Below are 23730 nucleotides of genomic sequence, written 5' to 3'. Positions count from 1 at the left end.
AGGTAAGAGATTAGAAAAAAAGTGTCCACCCCAATCCCCCCCCCCCCCCATCACCCACATAAAACAAGCTAAAGAACACTAAAACATACATTTAACACATACTATAAAACAACAAATAAGGAAGCGACAGACAGATCATTGACGAGGCAGCCACGACTGGCGCCATCCGGTGGTTACATCTGTTGGATTACTCCAGCACTTTCTGTCTTTTTATTTGTAAACCAGCATCTGCAGTTCCTTTTTATTTCGACGAATAGTGTTATTGTTCGGTTTATTAATGACGGATGAAGGGATTAGAAGTACGATTAGCAAATTTGCAGATGATACAAAGCTGGGTGGTAGTGTGAACTGTGAGGAAGATGCTATGAGGTTGCAGGGTGAATTGGACAGGTTGTGTGAGTGGGCGGATGCATGGTAGATGCAGTTTAATATAGATTAGTGTGAGGTTATCCACTTTGGTAGTAAGAATAGGAAGGCAGAGTATTATCTGAATGGTGTCAAGTTAGGAAAAGGGGACGTACAACGAGATCTGGGTGTCATAGTGCATCAGTCACTGAAAGGAAGCATGCAGGTACAGCAGGGAGTGAAGAAAGCCAATGGAATGTTGGCCTTCATAACAAGAGGATTTGAGTATCGGAGCAAAGAGGTCCTTCTGCAGTTGTACAGGGGCCCAGTGAGACCGCACCTGGAGTACTGTGTGCAGTTTTGGTCTCCAAATCTGAGGAAGGATATTCTTGCTATTGAGGGCGTGCAGCGTAGGTTTATTAGGTTAATTCCCGGAATGGCGGAACTGTCATATATGGAAAGGCTGGAGCGACTAGGCTTGTATACACTGGAATTTAGAAGGAGGAGAGGAGATCTTATCGAAACGTATAGGATTATTAAGGGGTTGGACACGTTAGAGGCAGGAAACATGTTCCCAATGTTGGGGGAGTCCAGAACAAGGGGCCACAGTTTAAGAATAAGGGGTAGGCCATTTAAAACTGAGGTGAGGAAAAACTCTTTCAGTCAGAGAGTTGTGAATCTGTGGAATTCTCTGCCTCAGAAGGCAGTGGTGGCCAATTCTCTGAATGCATTCAAGAGAGAGCTGGATAGAGCTCTTAAGGATAGCGGAGTCAGGGGGTATGGGGAGAAGGCAGAAACGGGGTACTGATTGAGAATGTTCAGCCATGATCACATTGAATGGCGGTGCTGGCTCGAAGGGCCGAATGGCCTCCTCCTGCACCTATTGTCTATTGTCTATTTTTTCGGTGCAAATGGCAGGTCAAACCTAAGATACTAGAGTACCAAGATAGACCACTCGACTCTGAAAACCGTACCAGGGCATGGGTAAATTTCAGCGCCATTTTAGTCATCACTCTCGGCGATTTCTTTGTATATAAAATGTTTGCAAACAATTATTTTTGTTCAACTTCTTGGATAAGTTGATAATGACATTTATAACTATTTCTTGAAGAGTTGCTGCTTCGTGATCTTTAAACTTTGGATGTTACTGATTGAATATTTGCACTAGAGGTCCACTCTCTCTGTATTTGGCCAATTAATCATATTTAATGAACTGTTCTTCTTTGCTTTCTTTGTTAATTTTAATTTCACCTCCACGAGCTGTATCTCTTCTTGTTTTATTTTTTTAAAGTCATGGAAGCAGAGATTAGGCATTTGCAAACATTAGAACTCTACTGTATCCACAATATAATTGAAAAGACATTTAACTTAATTCCTCGGGCCAGGAAATTTTGAATTGGTGAATTGATTGGTTTAAAACCCTTGACAGCCACTAAAATGACCAACGCTGCCTGACGTGGTACAGAAGCATGAGTCCAATTCAGATAGACACTGTGGTGGAATGGGTCAGGCTGCATCTCTGGAGAAAAAGGATGGGTGATGTTTCAGGTTGGGACATTTTTCACACAAGGAAGGGGGGGGCGGGCGGGCGGGTGAAGAGCTGGTATGAATCAGGACCTGATCTTTTCGTTGGTTAGCTGATATGCGAAACAGTGCAACCTCGTATATCTCGCACACAAAATGATGTAAATCTTACTATGAATGACAGAAATAAAAAGTGTTATCCTTGTTTATGAAGTTCATTTTTGAATGATGTAAAATTGAAGGGAGTTGGTGCAATATACTGCTAATCCACAAATGAGTCGTTATCAGATATTCACATTTGAACAATCCATAAATCACAAAAAAACCAAGAAGGTGCCTATGTTATTTGACCTACTTACCGGTTGAATTTATATACGCCATTTGGACAGGTTGTAATGTAGTGGGTAAGGATCGTGTTAATGCATGTAACTCATTCGTCACAAATGTGAGGGTCAGCACTATATTGCACCGACCCCCTCAATTATATGTTACATTCAAAACTAAACTATGATAGTAATGTACAATATTCATGTCTAAAGCTGGCACTTATGTATCAGAGTAGGTATGTATGTATTACTTTTTATTAGACTAATATAGAATGAAAAGAATGAACAAATATCTTGACACGTGTTCATAGTTACTTTATTCATAATATTTGGATTTCGGGAAATATGTTTGATGTCACTGATTGCGAATGTGTATGGTGGACCTTAATGAAATGTATGTGAGAGAACAGTGATCATTTAGATTTTTTAGATTTAGAGATACAGCGCGGAAACATGCCCTTCGGCCCACCGGATCCGCGCCGCCCAGCGATCCCCGCACACTAACACTATCCGACACCCACTAGGGACATTTTTTATATTTGCCCAGCCAATTAACCTACATACCTGTACGTCTTTGGAATGTGGGAGGAAACCGAAGATCTCGGAGAAAACCCACGCAGACCACCTGGAGAACGTACAAACTCCGTACAGACGGCGCCCGTAGTCAGGATCGAACCCGAGTCTCCGGCGCTGCATTCGCTGTAAGGCAGCAACTCTACCGCTGCGCCACCGTGCCGCCGTGATGGGGAGAACTATGTGCTGAGAAGTGTGTGCATGACTGAATATATACATATATATGTATTCACAGGCACACACACACACACACACACACACACCCCACACACACACGCGCTTATATATATCATATAAGGCTCAGACTGAGTCTGAAGAAGGGTCTCGACCCGAAACGTCACCCATTCCTTCTCTCCTGAGATGCTGCCCGACCTGCTGAGTTACTCCAGCATTTTGCGATATCTTCGATTTGTACCAGCACCTGCAGTTATTTTCCTACACTATATATGCATATATATGCATATGCATACTGGGGGCGTGGCTGTGTTCTGCAGCTGCGGCTCACCGGCAGTCTCTCCGGTTTTTTTTTTGTGTTTTTTGTCATTGTTGATGTTAAATGTACGTTTTGTTTTATTTTTAATTCTGTGTATGTAGGGGGGTGGTGGGGGGGTTGGGGGAAACCTTTTTTTTAAATCTCCTCCTCAACGGAGATGCGACCTTTACCGTGTCGTATCTCCGTTCGCGCAACGGCCTAACATCGTGGAGTCGGCGGCCTCCAGCTGGGATCGACCTCGAAGACTCCGGTCGCAGGGCCTGGACTTACCATCTCGGAGGCTTCGGCCGTGGGCCCTGCAGACCGCAACATCGGGAGCTCGGAGGTCCCTGGCTGGCGACCGGCTTTTGGGAGCTCCAGCCGTAGCAGCTTCGACCGCCCCGAAGCACGAGGCACGATCAACCCGCCCGCAGGCCCTTCATCACCCTGCGTGGCTCGGCCGCAGCACTTTACATCGCCCGGTGGGGGCTCAGGACTCTCATCGCCCTGCGTGGCTCGGCCGCGGCATTTTCCATCGCCCGGTGGGGGCTCAGGACTCTCATCGCCCTGCTCGGCTCGACCCTGGGACTTACCATCGCCCGGTGGGGGCTTCAAGGGGTTGGGAGCCTCGATCGCCTCGTGGCGCCACGGGAGAAGAACGAGGAGGAGATAAGACTTTGCCTTCCATCACAGTGAGGGTATGCCTAGAGCAATCACTGTGATGGCTGTTTTGTGTAAAAAATTGTATCTGTGTGTCTTGTGTTCTTTAATGTCTACTGCCGGACCCTGACGTGAGAGGACGCTGGCGTTGATTATTCGCCGCTTTTCCGTCAGGATAGTTTGTCTGTTTGTCTGTTTGTTTCTATGTTAATTGTATTTGTAAAGCGCTTTGTGCATGTGTTAAGGCGCTATATAAAATAAATATATTATTATTATTATTATATAAACTATAAAGGTCGAATCCCCGTTATGGTTTATGTACATCATGTGAAAAATAAGATGAAGAGAGAAATAGAGCGTTGCTTTAAATCAAAGTTGTTTTTGATCCATGAGAAGGAACTTTGAGATCTATTTGTCTCTATCTTGCCTCACACACACACAAACTCACACACACACACACACACACACACACACACGCGCGCGCGCACACACACACACACGCAAACACACACACACACACACACACACATGCACATAAACACACACACACACGCACACACATGCACACACGCACACACACACACACACGCACACATAAACACACACACACACACACACACACACGCACACACACACACACACATATATAAACACGCACACAGACGCACACACACACACACGCACACACGCACACGCACACACGCACACACGCACACACACACAAACACACACATACACACACGCACACACACACGCACACACACACACACACATAAACACGCACACACGCACACCACACACACGCACACACACACACACACACGCGCGCACACACATAAACACACACACATATTCATATAAAATAAGTTATATTTGCGCAGAGTGTGTGTTTGAGCAATACAAGGGAACCTGCACAAAGTAGCGGGCTGGGGGGGGGATGGGAGGTAAATGGGCAGAAACAGTCAGAAATAATAAATTCAGACATTAAGCGGGGATAATATTTTAAATTAAAATAACAAGAAAATGAGAGTTGATAGATGAGATATATTCTGCATTTTAATGGTATAATCATACATACTGTTCCCCAAAACACTGATTACACTGCGAGAGGCGGAGCGAACGGCGAGTTTTGCTTAATAAAATGTCGTTGCGTGCTACACTTCAGTGTCGGCGATTTCAACGGTGTGGTCCACCTCTTTACTCTAGTATCTTTGTGTTAAACAGTCTTGAACAAGTGGGGGAGGGGAGATCCGGGTCGCTGCATTCGCTCTTTACCGCGGTCTTCGACTGGTTTTATTCCTGCGCTCGCTGGGGTTTAAGCACATGGAATTTGAGGATTGAACGGGACCCGTTCAGCACCGACAGGTGGCAAGTGTGGTCTCCACCCCACAGTCCGGGCCCGCGCTCCTGACGCCGGTCACGCGACCCGACTCCCTTTACAGGCGCAGAGTGGAACTTGGGCAGATTCTCAGTGCAAGCTTCGTGTCCCAAGTCGCGAAGAAAGGATAAAGTTTCTCCGTGAATTTGTTCCCAGTGAAGGTGTGGAGATGGGACTTGGTGTCCGCGTCGTAAAATGAAACCGTCCCGGACTCGTAACTGAGATAAACTCCCACCCTCCGGGGGATGGGACCGGCGGGTAGATCGGATTCCGGTAAAGTGTTTACATAAAATCTGTCACCTAAGCGCTCCAGGGACCAGAGTCCATGTTCCGGCCTCAGTTTCAACGCTTCCTTCCTCTCCACTGACTCTGCGGCGACTCCCAGACACCAGCCCCGACTCGCCGCCACCTCCACCTCCCAGTAACGTCTCCCCGATATGAATCCCTCCGATCCCATGAGAGAAGACCAGTATGTAAACCTCTTCCCGGTGTCAGGGAGGATCCTCTCTGTCCGGGTCCATCTCATCCTCTTCCGATCCTCAGACACCTCGAGCCGCGGATGCGCTGTTTCCACATCCAGGGTGACGGAGACTGGGGGGAGAAGCAGAGAATCAGAGAGTCCCCGGGGTCGGGGGGAGAATCGGGCAGCGCGGCCCCGGGACTGAGAGGGGTCCGTGGGGGTGGGGTGAAGGAGAGTGGGGGGCAGGCGGATCCTGGGGGGAGGGAGCGGGCGGGGTGGGGAGCGAGGGGGTGGGGATTGCGAGGGGGTGGGGAGCGGGGGTGGTGGGGAGCGGGGGTGGGCGGGGTGGGGAGAGAAGGGGGTGGGGAGCGGGGTGGGGTGTGGTGGGGAGAGAAGGGGGGTGGGGAGCGGGGGGGTTGGTGGGGAGCGAGGTGGGTGGGGGGACGTGTCAAGGGCAGGAGGGTGAGCTGCTGGGAAGATCAACTGGGCTGAACAGCGTGAGAACGGGGTGCGTCAACCCGTGCGCCAAGGGTGAGGACAGAGAGTGCAAATGGGCAGGGGAGCGTCACTTTCGAGATACAGCATAAAAACAGGCCCTTAGGCCCACCGAGTCCGTACCGCCCCACGAAAACCCCGAACACTAACAGCATCTTACACACGAGGGACAATTTACAACAGACAATTAACCCTCAAATTCAAAAAGCATCTTTGCAGTGTGGGAGGAAACCGGGACACCTGGAGATGACCCACGCGGTCACAGGGAGAGTGTAGAAACTCCGCACTGACAACACCCGAAGTCAGGGTAGAACCATGGTCTCCGGCGCTGTGAGGCTTCATGGAATGGGTCACAGTGGGCGGATGGGATGGCTCTGTGAGTCGCAACAGAATGTGAAATTGTACAAAGTATTGGGATGCAGAATGATCGGTACTTACCATATTCAATGGCTATGTCATCCAAACCTGCATAAAACCAGAAATACCACACTTCAAAACTTTCATCCTTTGCTGATGGATGATTCATATTGGTAATGAAAATGTCGTTAAGATAGGTTACAATCCAGTTAGTAACAGCACAGACTAAATGGTCTATTCATCTCTCACTATCCAACCGAACATCGGGAAGGAGAGAGAGAGAGAGAGAGAGACAGAGACAGAGACAGAGAGAGAGAGAGAGAGAGAGAGAGAGAGAGAGAGAGAGAGAGAGAGAGAGAGAGAGAGAGAGAGAGAGAGAGAGAGAGAGAGAGAGAGAGAGAGAGAGAGAGAGAGAGAGAGAGAGAGAGAGAGAGAGAGAGAGAGAGAGAGAGAGAGAGATAGATCAGACTACCGAGCGTGCGGGCAGGCCGGACTTCGTACTTTGAATAATGGCGCCAAAAATGGCGGCGCCTGCATGTGTAATATTTGCAAAAATAACTTCATGAAGGAGGAATGAATGAATGAACGAATGAACGAATGAATGAATGAATGAATGAATGAGTGAATGAATGAATGAATGAATGAATGAATGAATGAATGAATGAATGAATGAATGAATGAACGAATGAACGAATGAATGAATGAATGAATGAATGAACGAATGAATGAATGAATGAATGAATGAATGAATGAATGAATGAATGAATGAATGAATGAATGAATGAATGAATGAATGAACGAACGAACGATTGGGTGAATAAATGAATAAATAAATGAATAACTACTTTATTGTCACACGTGACAAGTCACAGTGAAATTCTTTGTTTCGCATACCCAAGGTGTGCAAAGACTCATAGAGTCATGGAGTGATACAGCGTGGAAACAGGCCTGTCGGCCCAACGTGCCCACACCGGCCAACATATCCCAGCTACACTAGTCCCACATACCCGCCTTTTGGTCCATATCTCTCCCAACCTGTCCCATCCATAACAGTCGCCACATAAAGGGCGCCAAAAAAATTACCAAGTTGTGTAGGAAAGAACTGCAAATACTGGTTTAAATCGAAGGTAGACACAAAATATTGGAGTAACTCAGCGGGTCAAGCAGTATCTCTGGAGAGAAGGGATGGGTGACGCTTGCAGTTGTATATGTAACAAATAAAGCACCATTGAACCAGTGAATGGGAATGGGATACAGAATAAAGACAGCCGGCAACGGGAGCTTGGAGTCACTCTTCCGTACTGAATGCAGATGTCCCCAATCACCCAATCCGCCTTTGGTGTCTCATGCCTTCTCAGCGGGTTCCTACTTTGTGAGGAGGGGAAGGTGAAAACACAAGTGATGCTGATCTGGGCGTTTGCGTGGAAAATACACTGGGTGGGGAATGGCGTAGAAAATACACTGGGTGGGGAATGGCGTGGAAAATACACTGGGTGGGGAATGGCGTGGAAAATACACTGGGTGGGGACTGCTGTGGAAAATACACTGGGTGGGGAATGGCGTGGAAAATATATTGGGTGGGGAATGGCGTGGAAAATACACTGGGTGGGGAATGGCGTGAAAGATACACTGGGTGGGGAATGGCGTGGAAGATACACTGGGTGGGGAATGGCGTGGAAGATACACTGGGTGGGGAATGGCGTGGAAGATACACTGGGTGGGGAATGGTCTGACCGTGGATTTGCGAAAGGGACAACCACTTCAAGAGAAAGCGAGAAGAAGGTGTGACTGATGGACTGGTGTTCTAATCCACACACCATCAAATTCCTCTTTCCGTACGCCTCCGTTTCACCTTTGAATGGATTATGGTTAGTTATTTTATGTCCTGGAATTCCTTGGTGAACGAGATTAAATATTGTTCTTATTTATTTATGTCCCCACCAGATTTGGACAGTTAGTTGTTCCATCCTGTGAATGCCGGAGCACAATTGGGAGGAAAGCCACATGAAAAGCCGAATAAGTGTGAGTGAAATCTGCAAATATGCATCCGGTATTACTTGGGACATATTTTCTTTCCTCTTGTGTCGGAAAGAAGTGCAGATGCTGGTTTAAATCGAAGGTAGACATAAAATGCTGGAGTAACTCAACGGCTCAGGCAGCATCCCTGGAGAGAAGGAATGGGCGACGTTTCACAGAGTGCTGGAGTAACTCAGCGGGACAGGCAGCATCTGTGGGGAGAAGAAATGGGTGACGTTTCCGGTCGAGACCCTTCTTCGGATCCGTCTCGACCCGAAACATCACCCATTCCTTCTCCATGCTGCCTGTCCCGCTGAGTTACTCCATCAATTTGTGTCTACCTTTTCTTGCCTCTTTGCAGTTTCTCTTATTTTAACCCTTGGATTTGTTGTCAGTGAGGAGGAGTCCAACCTGCCGCAATGGTAAACTGAAGACGATGAAACTGCCGCACAAGTTTCGTTCCTCACCCAGTCACACCTGCAGAAATAGAGAAAGCACCCCCCCCCCCCCTCCACAATAATATCATGATCTGATTCTCGGACCATAAAAATACTGGAAATCATGAGTCTACAAGGGGTATGGAAACGAGCTGATGGTGCAGCCTTGTGGAACCAAGATGCCGAGACCTATCATGGCAAATGCTCTGCTGCCTGTCCTCACTGACCGCTGTCAGTGGCTCAAGGCGTCAAGAATCCAGTAGCAGAAGCGAGTGCCGAGTCCAAGGTCAAGCCGTTTGTTTGGAATTACGGTGTTGGCGGTAGAGCTACAGTCAATATATAGGAGGCAGACACAAAGTGCTGGAGTAACCCAGCGGGACACGCACATTTTCTGCAGCGAAGGAATGGGTGATGTTTCGCGTCGAGGCCCTTCTTCAGACCGTAAATAGACCCGTCAATAAATGGGGGTCTGATCGAAGAGTCTTTGTTTTCCAGTTGGTCAAGATGGGTCCCTTCCTGACGTACAGCCTGCAATCAGTAAGGACAGGCAACAAAGCATTTTCCATGATAACGCTCAACATTGTTGTTTCTCAAGGCTACAGTCGTCGGCCCTATTTCAATACACCCTGCAGACTCGTGAATTCCCGGGGTTAAAATAAGAGAACTGCAAAAAGGCAAGAACAATATGTCCCAAGTAAACCATAATCGGGGAAATCCGGGTGGAGATTTGCAATTTCACGAAAACATATTTGGCTTTTCTTGTAGCTTTCTTCCCAATTGTGCTCAGACATTCACGGGATAAAATAATTAATTGTTCAATTCTGGTAGAGACATAAATTAATAAGAACAATATTTAATCTCGTTCACCAAGAGATTCTAAGACATAAAATGAGTAAACACAGTTCATTCAACGGCGGTCTGAAAGGTGCGAAGAATGGAAGGAACGAGAGACCTGGTGGTGAGTGGATTAGAAGAGGAAGATAGAACGATACAGCACAGGAACCGGCCCTTTGGCCCACAATGTCTGTGCCGATTATGACACTAGGATTCGTGGAAGGAGGACCCGGAGACGGGAGAACGGCTGTTAAACCACATTGCACATTTCTCGTTCAGTCGTTATACATTGGAGTCGGAATTGTCGGAAATATCTTACCTTCCAAAGTGAAAAACAGCTGGAGTTCTGAAAATAAAAAACAAGTCCCAGGACCGTGTCAGTCACTGTGCACAAACAGAGGACAACGCAAAAGGGTGCTCTCTGGATTCAATCACTGGTGACAGTAAACGAGCGCACTATCTGAACAACCTGCCAAACATGCCCATGAATCTGCAAACTTTCAACACCCTTTGGGTTGAAGTAATTTCCCCAGCTCCCCTGTAGTCCTCCTGCCCAGAACCTTAAACCTATTGTCCCTGGTTATTGGCCTAACAGTTCACGGAAATACATCCTTCCCAATGACTCTGTCCGATTATCCCGTACACCGGGGCATCTTATCTTGGCGGCTTCACCCACCACCCTCGGTAATAAAACGTTGCCCCTAAGGTTTGTATTAAATCTTTCCCCTTCTCACCTTAAGCTTGTACCTTCAAATTCTTGATTCCCCTGTCCTTGGTAAAATACTCCGTGCATTCACCTTATCTATTCCCTTCATGAATTTATACATCTCTATAAGATCACCCGCTCACCCCCCCCCCCCACCTCCTCCCCCCCCCCCCCCTCCTCCCCCCCCCCCCCCCCCCCCCCCCGCGCTCTCTCTTACCTTGAATCTTTCTGTCTTCCTTTCGGTGGAACATTATATTGAAAGCAGCAGCTGTGACCACAAGGCCGGCAAGAACCCAGAAAATCGGCAGCCAAATGTTGAACTCGTTAGCTTTAATGATGAACATATCTAGAACGGAAATGTGTACACTCGTGTGAGATGTTCCAGCCCTTGAGAACCTGATCGAAAGCGAGATATTCGGTCGGCTGACTTTATTCCTTAGAGCGCAGGAGGCTGAAGGGTGATCTTATGGACGATCTTTCACCCAGGATATGGAGAATCTCGAATTAGAGGGCATGGGCTTAAGGTGAGAGGGGCAAAATGTAATGCAAATCTCAGGGACAACCTTTTCACACAAAGGGTGGGGGGAATATGGAACGAGCTGCCAGAGGAAGTAGTCGAGGCAGGTACTATAACTTAATTTAAAAGACAATTGGACAGGGATGGGGATAGGAAAGGTTTGGAGGGAGTTTTAGTTTTTATTTCACCAGTAGCATTTTGTCTGGCGAACTGGTGTTGGCGCCCTTTCTCCGGTGAAATATGCGCCGATCATGGAAACACACTCGAACCCTATCCCCGACAATGGGTGTCACGGGGAGAGAGGTTTCGAATTAGGGGCGAGTAGAATCAAGGTATATGGGGAGAAGGCAGGCACGGGTTATTGATTGTGGATGATCAACCATGACCGCAATTAATGGCGGTGCTGGCTCGAAGGGCCATAGGGCCGCCCCCTGCAGCTATTTTCTTTCTTTCTATGTTTTTATGAATGATAAAGGTAGATTTTCTCATAATGCAGGGCCAGGATACGAAGGGTTCGTATCACATCACAAGCTGGTCGTGTAGTGATGAGTCCAAGAAACTCGCACAAGAACCAACTCACACAAGTGGCGGATTTACTGAGACGTCCGCCGCTGCTATGAACTGACATGAAACATATCATAAAATAATGTGTAGATTTCATCTTCAGTAGTGAGACAGCACCAGACATCTGGTCCCGATCTCGACCCTGTCACGGGCATTGGAATGAGTTGATGTCGATGAATGCAGAGTTGGGGGGGGGGGGGTGTCTTTCATTCTGAACCAGCATCTGCAGTTCCTTGTTTCTTCATTGGGACAGTCTGGAAAGGCATTGCATTTGCTCCCACTAAGCCAGTAGGAGCTGGGGGTGGAAGCCCCGGCACGCGCCAGCATCTGCAGGGAATCTGTCAGCAGTCCCAACACACTAATGGTCTCCTATCACCGGCACCGAGCCTATAACCCCTTCTCCCCATCCACAACACCAACAGCCTTCCCCAGCTCCCCATCACTTGCCGAATGTTGGGGTTCATTCCCGAGGTATCCCACACCTGACCAGTTATAGATCCTGTGTGTGGGAAGCACCTGCAGATGCAGGTTAACACCGTAGATAGACACAAAATACGGGAGTAATTCGGCGGATCAGGCAGCATCTCAGGAGAGAAGGAACGGGTGACGGTTCGGGTCGAGACCCTTCTTCAGACGGAGAGTTAGGGGAGAGGGAGAGTAGAGATGTGGAAGGGGACATACAACGAGATCTGGGTGTCCTAGTGCATCAGTCACTGAAAGGAAGCATGCAGGTACAGCAGGCAGTGAAGAAAGCCAATGGCATGTTGGCCTTCGTAACAAGAAGGGTTGAGTATAGGAGCAAAGAGGTCCTTCTGCAGTTGGACAGGGCCCTAGTGAGACCGCGCCTGGAGTATTGTGTGCAGTTTTGGTCTCTAAATTTGAGGAAGGATATCCTTGCTATTGAGGGCGTGCAGCGTAGGTTTACTAGGTTACTTCGCGGAATGGCTGGACTGTCATATGTTGAAAGACTGGAGCGACTAGGCTTGCGTACACAGGTATTTAGAAGGATGAGAGCGGATCTTATCGAAACGTATAAGATTATTAAGGGGTTGGACACGTTAGAGGCAGGAAACATGTTCCCAATGTTGGGGGAGTCCAGAACAAGGGGCCGCGGTTTAAGAATAAGGGGTAGGCCATTTAGAACTGAGATGAGGAAAAACATTTTCAGTCAGAGAGTTGTGAATCTGTGGAATTCTCTGCCTCAGAAGGCAGTGGATGCCAATTCTCTGAATGCATTCAAGAGAGAGCTAGATAGAGCTCTTAAGGATAGCGGAGTCAGGGGGTATGGGGAGAAGGCAGGAACGGGGTACTGATTGTGAATGATCAGCCATGATCACATTGAATGGCGGTGCTGGCTCGAAGGGCCGAATGGCCTACTCCTGCACCTATTGTCTATTGTCCGTTGGCAAAATGTGAAAACGACAGATCAAAGCAGACGTTGATCAAGAAAATGTAGAAAGGTTAGCTGAGGGGAAGGTGACAACGATGCATACAATCAGCAAAATTAATCAGGACAGTGAAACTAGTGGAAGAACTAGAGTGGGGGTGGGACGGAGAGGGAGGTAAAGCAAAGGTCACCAAGTTTACTGATTGTACACCTCCTGCAGTTCCTTGTGTCTACTTCTCCCTTTTTTTCTGGAGGGGTTTCCAGGTTCCCACGTACCTGATATCTGGAGATGGGCCTCTCGTGTTTTCCCCAGTCTCTTACTTCGCATGAAACAGGAATACCTGTTCACAGAATCACTTGTGACATCGATGTGACTGCGGACAGTGACCAGCCCGCTGGAGTCCGCGGTGAACCGTGTGTCAGACAGCGCTGTCACATCTTGTCCACTCCCATCCCGCCACCGTATGTCTGGCTCGGGAAACCATCGATCGGACGTACACACCACACGCACCCCTTGCTTGGTGCTTTCCTCCAAGCGGATCCAGGGCCGGAGTCCAAATCCTGCATTCGGGATGTAATCGGTAAAAACGATTGTGACATATGTATCGCGCTGTGGAAAGGGCTTTCCTAGCGCCGGGTCGGTGAGTAGCAGAGGAAGCCTGGGGCCTGAAGAGTGACAGAAAGAGCAGCGGTGGGATGTCCAACGATCGTTGGTTGGATCACTGGGCGCAGCCGCGTTGCCGCCCCATCGCTTCGTTGTCACCTTCCCCTTCAGCTGACAATGATCATTCTCCATGTTCCTTGAACCGCGTCCCAATAGACAACAGACAATAGACAATAGGTGCAGGAGTAGGCCATTCGGCCCTTCGAGCCTGTACGCACCGCCATTCAATGTGATCATGGCTGATCATTCTCAATCAGTACCCCGTTCCTCCCTTCTCCCCATACCCCTTTGATTTCTCTTTTTCACACCTTACCCTTCCATATCTCTAGACTCTCTCTCCCGTGACTGTCTAAAGAAGGGACTCGACCCGAAACGTCACCCATTCCTTCTCTCCACGCATGCTGCCTGTCCCGCTGAGTTACGGCACAGTGGCGTAGCGGTAGAGTTGCTGCCTTACAGCGAATGCAGCGCCGGAGACTCAGGTTCGATCCTGACTACGGGCGCCGTCTGTACGGAGTTTGTACGTTCTCCCCGTGACCTGCGTGGGTTTACTCCGAGATCTTCGGTTTCCTCCCACACCCCAAAGACGTGCAGGTATATAGGTTAATTGGCTGTGCAAATATAAAAATTGTCCCTAGTGGGTGTAGGATAGTGTTAGTGTGCGGAGATCGCTGGGCGGCGCGGACCCAGTCGGCCGAAGGGCCTGTTTCCGTGCTGTATTTCTAAATCTAAAAAGAATCTTACTCCAGCATTTTGTGTCTTCCTTCGGTGTAAACCTGCATCTACAGTTCCTTCCTAGGCTCACCCTCGCCGCTGCCATTCCGTTCCGGGCCCTGCCACTCCTTGCCTGTGCCGAGGCAGTGGTCTGCATTGTCAGTAACCCCTGAATTTCCCAGTAATTCCCACTTTCCTGTCTCAGCGGCCGCTTACTGCCGACATTCCCGGTGTAAACCTGTGCCTCGGGATCACGGCAGCCACCAGAGGGTCTCACCTTCAACCTGCAGCCGCAGCGCCGCCTGCTGACGGGACGTGGGGCTGCTGATGGAACATGTGTAGTTCCCAGCGTCTGATACTTTGGCCCTCTTCAGTTTAAGCGATGCGTTTCCACGGCGAAACTCTTCCCGAATAAGCTCCGTCCTCCCTCGATAAGCCCCGTCCTGCACCTCAGGTCGGTCCTGGCCGCCGGTGTACAAATGTACCGGTGACCCCGGGCTCGTTGTAAACCATCGGACCTCCAGAACGTCCAGTGATGTATCCGGTACCTTCTGACATTCCAACAGGGCATCTTCACCCACCGTGACCAGCACAGGATAGTCCGGCACAATCACAAGGAATTCATCTGGAAAAATAAAAAAATTAAACCTCAGCTTTTTACAGCGGGGTGTTATGTAAATTTTCGGGGGTCGGGCGGCAGTTAATAGACAATAGACAATAGACAATAGGTACAGGAGGAGGCCATTCGGCCCTTCGAGCCAGCACCGCCATTCCATATAACCATATAACCATATAACAACCACAGCACGGAAACAGGCCCGTTCGGCCCTATCAGTCCACGCCGACCACTCTCTCTGACATAGTCTCATCTACCTGCTCTCAGACCATAACCCTCTAATCCCCTCTTATCCATATTCCTATCCAATTTACTCTTAAATAATAAAATCGAGCCTGCCTCCACCACTTCCACCGGAAGCCCATTCCATACAGCCACCACCCTCTGAGTAAAGAAGTTACCCCTCATGTTACCCCTAAACTTTTGTCCCTCAATTCTGAAGCTCTGTCCCCTTGTTGGAATCTTCCCCACTCTCAAGGGGAAAAGCCTACCCACGTCAACTCTGTCTGTACCTCTTAAAAATTTAAATACCTCTATCAAGTCCCCCCTCAACCTTCTACGCTCCAAAGAATAAAGACCCAACCTGTTCAACCTCTCTCTCTGTAGCTTAAGTGCTGAAACCCAGGCAACATTCTAGTAAATCTCCTCTGTACCCTCTCCATTTTGTCGACATCCTTCCTATAATTTGGCGACCAGAACTGCACACCATACTCCAGATTCGGCCTCATCAATGCCCTGTACAATTTTAACATTACATCCCAACTTCTATATTCGATGCTCTGATTTATAAAGGCAAGCATACCAAACGCCTTCTTCGCCACCCTATCCACATGAGATTCCACCTTCAGGGAACAATGCACAGTTATTCCCAGAACCCTCTGTTCCACTGCATTCCTCAATTCCCTACCATTTACCCTGTACGTCCTATTTTGATTTGTCCTACCAAAATGCACCACCTCACACTTATCAGCATTAAACTCCATCTGCCATCTTTCAGCCCACCCTTCCAAAAGGCCCAAGTCTCTCTGTAGACTTTGAAACTCGACTTCATTATTAACTACACCACCTATCTTAGTATCATCTGCATATTTACTAATCCAATTTGCCTCACCATCATCCAGATCATTAATGTAAATGACAAACAACAGTGGACCCAACACAGATCCTTGGGGTACTCCACTAGACACTGGTCTCCAACCTGACATACAGTTGTCAACCATTACCCTCTGGTATCTCCCATTCAGCCATTGTTGAATCCATCTTGCAACCTCACTATTAATACCCAACGATTTAACCTTCTTAATCAACCTTCCATGTGGAACCTTGTCAAATGCCTTACTGAAGTCCATATAGACAACATCCACAGCCTTGCCCTAATCAATTTCCCTGGTAACCTCTTCAGAAAATTCAAGAAGATTGGTCAAACATGACCTTCCAGGCACAAATCCACGTTGACTGTTTCTAATCAGGCCTTGTTTATCCAAATAATTATATATATTGTCCCTAAGTATCTTTTCCATTAATTTTCCCACTACAGACGTCAAACTAACATGTCTATAATTGCTAGGTTTACTTTTAGAACCTTTTTTAAACAAAGGCACAACATGCGCCAATCTTTCGGCACCATCCCCGTTTCTAATGACGTTTGAAATATTTCCGTCATAGCCCCTGCTATTTCTGCACTAACTTCCCCCATAACTATATTATGGCTATGGCGGCGCGTGCAGACGCAGCGGCCCCACGCTCTCCCGATTTTTCGAGTGTTTTTAATGTTTCCTCAAGTTCGTCAAGTTTGTTAAGTTTGTTAAGTAGACAGTATAGTCGTGAATTCTTGCTGGACAAGAAAATAACAACATCAACAACACTGGACGCTACGCTTGCAGATGAACTTAGCGGCCTCAGAATACTCTGCCTGACCTCGGCCTCGAGTGCTGCCCCCCGGCTGGAAAGGAGACGTCGCAGGCGGTGTGAGAGGAGACGCCGCAGGCGGTGTGAGAGGAAGCAGGGGTAAGCGCGGAGGCATCCGGGCTAGGCTAGCGGCTAGCCCACACAGACCGGCTATTCCGAGCATGCTAATGGCTAATGTACGCTCACTGGACAATAAAATGGACACGATAAGACTTCTCCGGTCGACCCAGCGTGAGGTGAGGGAATGCTGTGTTTACGTTTTCACGGAAACATGGCTGAATGACAACATCCCGGACTCCGCTGTTCAGCTCGACCGGCTAACATGCTACCGATCGGACAGAGCTACGGTTAGCAGGGGGAAGACTCGCGGCGGCGGTGTGATTGTTTACATCAGTGATGCTTGGTGTCGGGACGCTGTGTTGGTCTACAAACACTGTTCACCGCTGGCGGAGTTTATGTTTGTGAAGTGCCGGCCTTTCTACCTCCCGAGGGAGCTAACAGCTATCCTGTTAGTCGCTGTTTACATCCCTCCCAGTTCCAACAACAAGGACAGAGAGGAGGCACTCTGTGAACTGTACCGGGCCATCTCTGAGCAGCAGACAGCACACCCAGATGGCTTTCTCATCGTAGCTGGGGACTTCAACCATGCTAACCTAAAAACTGTCATGCCTAAAGTATACCAGCATGTTGATTTCTCAACACGAGAAAACAACACCTTGGACCTTGTTTACACGACCATCAAAGGAGCATACAAGGCTTCCCCCCTCCCCCACATCGGCCTCTCTGATCACCTCACCGTTCTGCTGAAACCGGCATACAGACCCCGGGTGAAAGTCACCAAACCAGTTTCAAAAGAGGTACGTGTGTGGTCAGAGGTCAGCACAGCTGCACTCCAAAACTGCTTTGAGACTACAGACTGGGACATGTTCAAGCAGGCAGCAACATACAACAACACAACCAACATCCAGGAATACACAGAGACAGTTACAGGCTACATCACCAAATGCATTGATGATGTGACCCACACCAGAGCCATCACCATCCGGGCTAACCAGAAGCCATGGCTGACAGGGGAGGTCCATGGGCTGCTGAGGGTCCGCAACGTTGCCTTCAGAGAGGGCAATCCAGCCGGTCTCAGAGCAGCCAGGGCCAACCTTTCCAGTGGCATCAGGAAAGCCAAACAACACTACACCCGGCGCATCACAGCCCACTTCAGTGACAGCAGAGACACACGGAGCCTGTGGAAGGGTATTAGGACTCTCATGGACTACAAACCCTTACCACAGACCTGTGACAGTGACACCTCTCTCCTGAACGACCTCAACGGCTTCTTCGCACGCTTTCAAGCACAGAGCAACACACCTGCGCAGAAAACAACTCTCCCCCCCCCCCCCCCCCCCCCCACGACCAGGCTATTTGTCTGTCTCCAGGCAGTGTGAGGAGCACACTGTTAAGGATTAACACCCGAAAAGCTTCTGGACCTGACAACATTCCTGGTCGTGTGCTAAAAGACTGCGCAGCTGAGCTCACAGATGTCCTCACAGACATCTTCAACATCTCCCTGAGCCAGGCTGTTGTTCCCTCGTGCTTCAAAGAAACCACCATCATACCTGTGCCCAAGAAGTCTTCTCCATCCTGCTTCAACGACTACCGCCCTGTAGCGCTGACTTCAACCATCATGAAGTGCTTCGAGAGGCTGGTCATGAAGCAGATCAGATCCAACCTCCCCCCCTCCCTGGACCCGTTTCAGTTTGCATATCGAGCTAAGCGGTCCACTGAGGATGCCATCTCCTCTGCTCTACACCCAGCCCTCACCCACTTGGACACTAAAAACTCATATGTTAGGATGCTGTTCGTAGACTTTAGCTCAGCATTCAACACCATCATCCCCCAGCAGCTGGTTTGTAAACTAACAAATCTGGGCCTCAGCCCCCTTCTCTGCAACTGGCTGCTGGACTTCCTCACTGCCATACCCCAGTCTGTACGGGTCGGCAGTAACACATCGGACACCATCACGCTGAGTACGGGGGCCCCACAAGGATGTGTGTTAAGCCCCCTGCTCTTCACCTTGCTGACCCACGACTGCACACCCACCCACAGCTCCAACCACTTCGTCAAGTTTGCGGACGACACAACCGTGGTGGGTCTCATCAGCAACAACGACGAGACCCACTACAGGAAGGAGGTGAACCAGCTGGCCGCGTGGTGCACAGACAACAATGTCTTCCTGAATGTGGAGAAAACAAAGGAGATTGTTGTCGACTTCAGGAGAATGCACACCCAACACCCCCACCCACTGACCATCAATGGTGCTGCTGTGGAGCAGGTGAGCAGCACCAAATTCCTGGGGGTGAACATCACCGAGGATCTCTCCTGGAGCAACAACACCACGTCCATCGCCAAGAAAGCCCAGCAGCGCCTCTACCTCCTCCGCAAACTGAAGAGAGCGGGAGCCCCCACACCCATCATGTACACTTTTTACCGAGGCGCCATTGAGAGCATCCTCAGCAGCTGTATCACTGTGTGGTTCGGAAGCTGCACAGCCTCCAGCCGTAAGACCCTGCAGCGCATAGTGAACAATAGACAATAGACAATAGACAATAGACAATAGGTGCAGGAGTAGGCCATTCAGCCCTTCGAGCCAGCACCGCCATTCAATGCGATCATGGCTGATCACTCTCAATCAGTACCCCGTTCCTGCCTTCTCCCCATAGCCCCTCACTCCGCTATCCTTAAGAGCTCTATCCAGCTCTCTCTTGAAAGCATCCAACGAACTGGCCTCCACTGCCTTCTGAGGCAGAGAATTCCACACCTTCACCACCCTCTGACTGAAAAAGTTCTTCCTCATCTCCGTTCTAAATGGCCTACCCCTTATTCTCAAACTGTGGCCCCTTGTTCTGGACTCCCCCAACATTGGGAACATGTTATCTGCCTCTAATGTGTCCAATCCCCTAATTATCTTATATGTTTCAATAAGATCCCCCCTCATCCTTCTAAATTCCAGTGTATACAAGCCCAATCGCTCCAGCCTTTCAACATACGACAGTCCCGCCATTCCGGGAATTAACCTAGTGAACCTACGCTGCACGCCCTCCATAGCAAGAATATCCTTCCTCAAATTTGGAGACCAAAACTGCACACAGTACTCCAGGTGCGGTCTCACCAGGGCCCGGTACAACTGTAGAAGGACCTCTTTGCTCCTATACTCAACTCCTCTTGTTACGAAGGCCAACATTCCATTGGCTTTCTTCACTGCCTGCTGAACCTGCATGCTTCCTTTCATTGACTGATGCTCTAGGACACCCAGATCTCGTTGAACTCCCCCTCCTCCTAACTTGACACCATTCAGATAATAATCTGCCTTTCTATTCTTACTTCCAAAGTGAATAACCTCACACTTATCTACATTAAACTGCATCTGCCATGTATCCGCCCACTCACACAACCTGTCCAAGTCACCCTGCAGCCTTATTGCATCTTCCTCACAATTCACACTACCCCCCAACTTAGTATCATCTGCAAATTTGCTAATGGTACTTTTAATCCCTTCGTCTAAGTCATTAATGTATATCGTAAATAGCTGGGGTCCCAGCACCGAACCTTGCGGTACCCCACTGGTCACTGCCTGCCATTCCGAAAGGGACCCATTTATCCCCACTCTTGGCTTTCTGTCTGTCAACCAATTTTCTATCCATGTCAGTACCCTACCCCCAATACCATGTGCCCTAATTTTGCCCACTAATCTCCTATGTGGGACCTTGTCGAAGGCTTTCTGAAAGTCGAGGTACACCACATCCACTGACTCTCCCTTGTCAATTTTCCTAGTTACATCCTCAAAAAATTCCAGTAGATTTGTCAAGCATGATTTCCCCTTCGTAAATCCATGCTGACTCGGAATGATCCCGTTACTGCTATCCAAATGCTCAGCAATTTCGTCTTTTATAATTGACTCCAGCATCTTCCCCACCACTGATGTCAGACTACTGCTGAGAGGATCACTGGCGCCTCACTCCCAACACTCCTGGTCCTTTACACCACCCGCCTCACCCGCAAAGCATTGAGCATTGTGGGTGACCCCTCCCACCCCTCCAACAGCCTCTTCACCCTCCTGCCTTCAGGGAGAAGGTTTCGCAGCCTGAGGTCGAGCACCACCCGAATAAAGAACAGTTTTTTCCACCAGGCTGTCAGGATGCTGAACTCTCCCCTCCCTCCCTCCTCTCTCCCCTGCCCCCATTGGACCTGGACTTTAACACCCCACACACACGCACAACCAGCACCAGACATTTTTTTAATGCTGCTATGGACAGGCTTTGCACTACTGTTCATTATTTTATTTTTTTATTGTAATATATTCATCTTCATCTTTTTTTCATTGAAGTGACTATATTTTATATTGATTGTTGTTTGCTGTGCCTTTTTAATTTTAACTTAATTTAATGCACTTTATTCCTCGGGATTGTGGGAAACGGTATTTCGATTTTCTGTCTGTGTAAACTAACTGGAAAATGACAATAAAATTGACTTTGACTTTTGACAATGTCCTAGGGAATATCCTATCAGGACCTGGAGACTTATCCACTTTTATATTTTTCAAAAGTGTCCGTACCTCCTCTTCTTTAATCCTCATAATTTCCATCACTACTCTACTTCTTTCGCTTACCTCACATAATTCAATATCCTTCTCCTCGGTAAATACCGAAGAAAAGAAATTGTTTAATATCTCCCCCATTTCTTCCGGCTCAGCACATAGCTGTCCACTCTGACTCTCTAATGGACCAATTTTATCCCTCGCTATCCTCTTGCTATTGACATATCTGTAGAACCCCTTGGGGTTTACTTTTACATTACTTGCCAAAGCAGCCTCATATCTTTTTTTCGCTTTTCTAATTTCCTTCTTAAGATTCCTTTTACATTCTTTATATTCCTCAAGAACCTCATTTACTCCCTGCCGCTTATATTTATTGTATATCTCCCTCTTTTTCCGAACCAAGTGTTCAATTTCCCTGGAAAACCACGGCTCTTTCAAATTATTATTCTTTCCTTTCCACCGAACAGGGACATAAAGACTCTGTACTCTCAAAATTTCACCTTTAAATATCCTCCATTCCTCTATTATATCCTTTTCATAAAACAAAAAGTTCCATTTCACTCCTTTTAAATCCTTTCTCATCTCCTCAAAATTAGCCTTTCTCCAATCCAAAATCTTAACTTCAATCCAAATTCAATGTGATCATGGCTGATCATTCTCAATCAGTACCCCGTTCCTTCCTTCTCCCCATACCCCCTGACTCCGCTATCCTTAAGAGCTCTATCTACCTCTCTCTTGAATGCATCAAGAGAATTGGCCTCCACTGCCTTCTGAGGCAGAGAATTCCACAGATTCACAACTCTCTGACTGAAAAAGTTTTTCCTCATCTCAGTTCTAAATGGCCTACCCCTTATTCTTCACCTGTGGTCCCTTGTTCTGGACTCCCCCAACTTTGAGAACATGTTTCCTGCCTCTAACGTGTCCAACCCCCTAATAATCTTATACGTTTCGATAAGATCTCCTCTCATCCTTCTAAATTCCAGTATACACACGCCTAGTCGCTCCAGTCTTTCAACATATGATAGTTCCGCCATTCCGGGAATTAACCTAGTAAACCTACGCTGCACGCCCTCAATAGCAAGAATATCCTTCCTCAAATTTGGAGACCAAAACTGCACACAGTACTCCAGGTGCGGACTCACTAGGGCCCTGTACAACTGCAGAATTACCTCTTTGCTCCTGTACTCAACTCCTCTTGTTATGAAGGCCAACATTCCATTGGCTTTCTTCACTGCCTGCTGTACCTGCATGCTTCCTTTCAGGGACTGATGCACTAGGACATCCAGATCTCGTTGTACGTCCCCTGTTCCTAACTTGACACCATTCAGATAATGCTCTGCCTTCCTATTCTTACCACCAAAGTGGATAACCTCACACCTATCCACATTAAACTGCATCTGCCAAGCATCCGCCCACTCACACAACCTGTCCAAGTCACCCTGCAACCTCATAGCATCTTCCTCACAGTTCACACTACCACCCAGCTTTGTATCATCTGCAAATTTGCTAATGGTACTTTTAATCCCTTCATCCAAGTCATTAATGTATATTGTAAATATCTGCGGTCCCAGAACCGAGCCTTGCGGTACCCCACTAGTTACTGCCTGCCATTCTGAAAGGGACCCATGCATCCCCACTCTTTGCTTTCTGTCTGTCAACCAATTTTCTATCCATGTCAGTACCCTACCTCCAATACCATGTGCTCTAATTTTGCCCACTAATCTACTGTGTGGAACCTTGGTTTAAGCAAAAGCAAGTACATTTCCATTTTTAGAGCTGCTAATTTGTTCCAAAAATCAACTTAGAATAACACCACAATCTCTATCGTTCGAAGCTCCAAGTGCAGGGTTGAACCCACGACCATCTGACCCATTTAACCCAGGACAACGTCACTTACTGACTGTCGGAACTCATCCCTTAGATCAGCTCAGGCGGTGGAGTCGCACAATATTCTCGGCAAGTGTATGTGATAGTCAATAGTCCCATTACATACCCATCATTACCGCACGAACAAGCAAAAGCGCAAAGATGTAGCCGCCTCCCCTCATCGCTGAAAGAAATCCTTCCTTGGTTTCACCTGGAAACAGAGCATCAAGGTAATGTTTACAGGGTCAGCACTACCGCACTGAAATTAAGACCATTAACTACTTCTACTAATTCTATTTTAACAGGTAATATAAAATATATTA

General features: G+C 48.1%; 1 protein-coding gene across 1 annotated transcript in view; it reads right to left on the bottom strand.

Moving 5' to 3' along the window:
• LOC144602578 (uncharacterized) overlaps positions 1-23730 on the bottom strand; it is a 54693-nt gene that overhangs the window by 27969 nt on the left and 2994 nt on the right. Inside the window, exons 2-8 of the mRNA XM_078415706.1 lie at positions 23535-23618; positions 14707-15054; positions 13328-13612; positions 10801-10929; positions 10197-10223; positions 6672-6698; positions 5341-5869 (exon numbers count right to left, since the gene is read on the bottom strand). Coding sequence (XP_078271832.1) covers positions 5341-5869; positions 6672-6698; positions 10197-10223; positions 10801-10929; positions 13328-13612; positions 14707-15054; positions 23535-23589 — 1400 coding nt within the window. The 5' untranslated portion in view covers positions 23590-23618. The remainder of the gene's footprint in view (positions 1-5340; positions 5870-6671; positions 6699-10196; positions 10224-10800; positions 10930-13327; positions 13613-14706; positions 15055-23534; positions 23619-23730) is intronic.

Source organism: Rhinoraja longicauda, chromosome 19 (assembly GCF_053455715.1).
Source record: "Rhinoraja longicauda isolate Sanriku21f chromosome 19, sRhiLon1.1, whole genome shotgun sequence".
Lineage (NCBI taxonomy): Eukaryota > Metazoa > Chordata > Chondrichthyes > Rajiformes > Arhynchobatidae > Rhinoraja > Rhinoraja longicauda.
The sequence above is the reverse complement of the archived record's forward strand: the minus strand, read 5'-3'. Positions and strand labels throughout refer to the sequence as shown.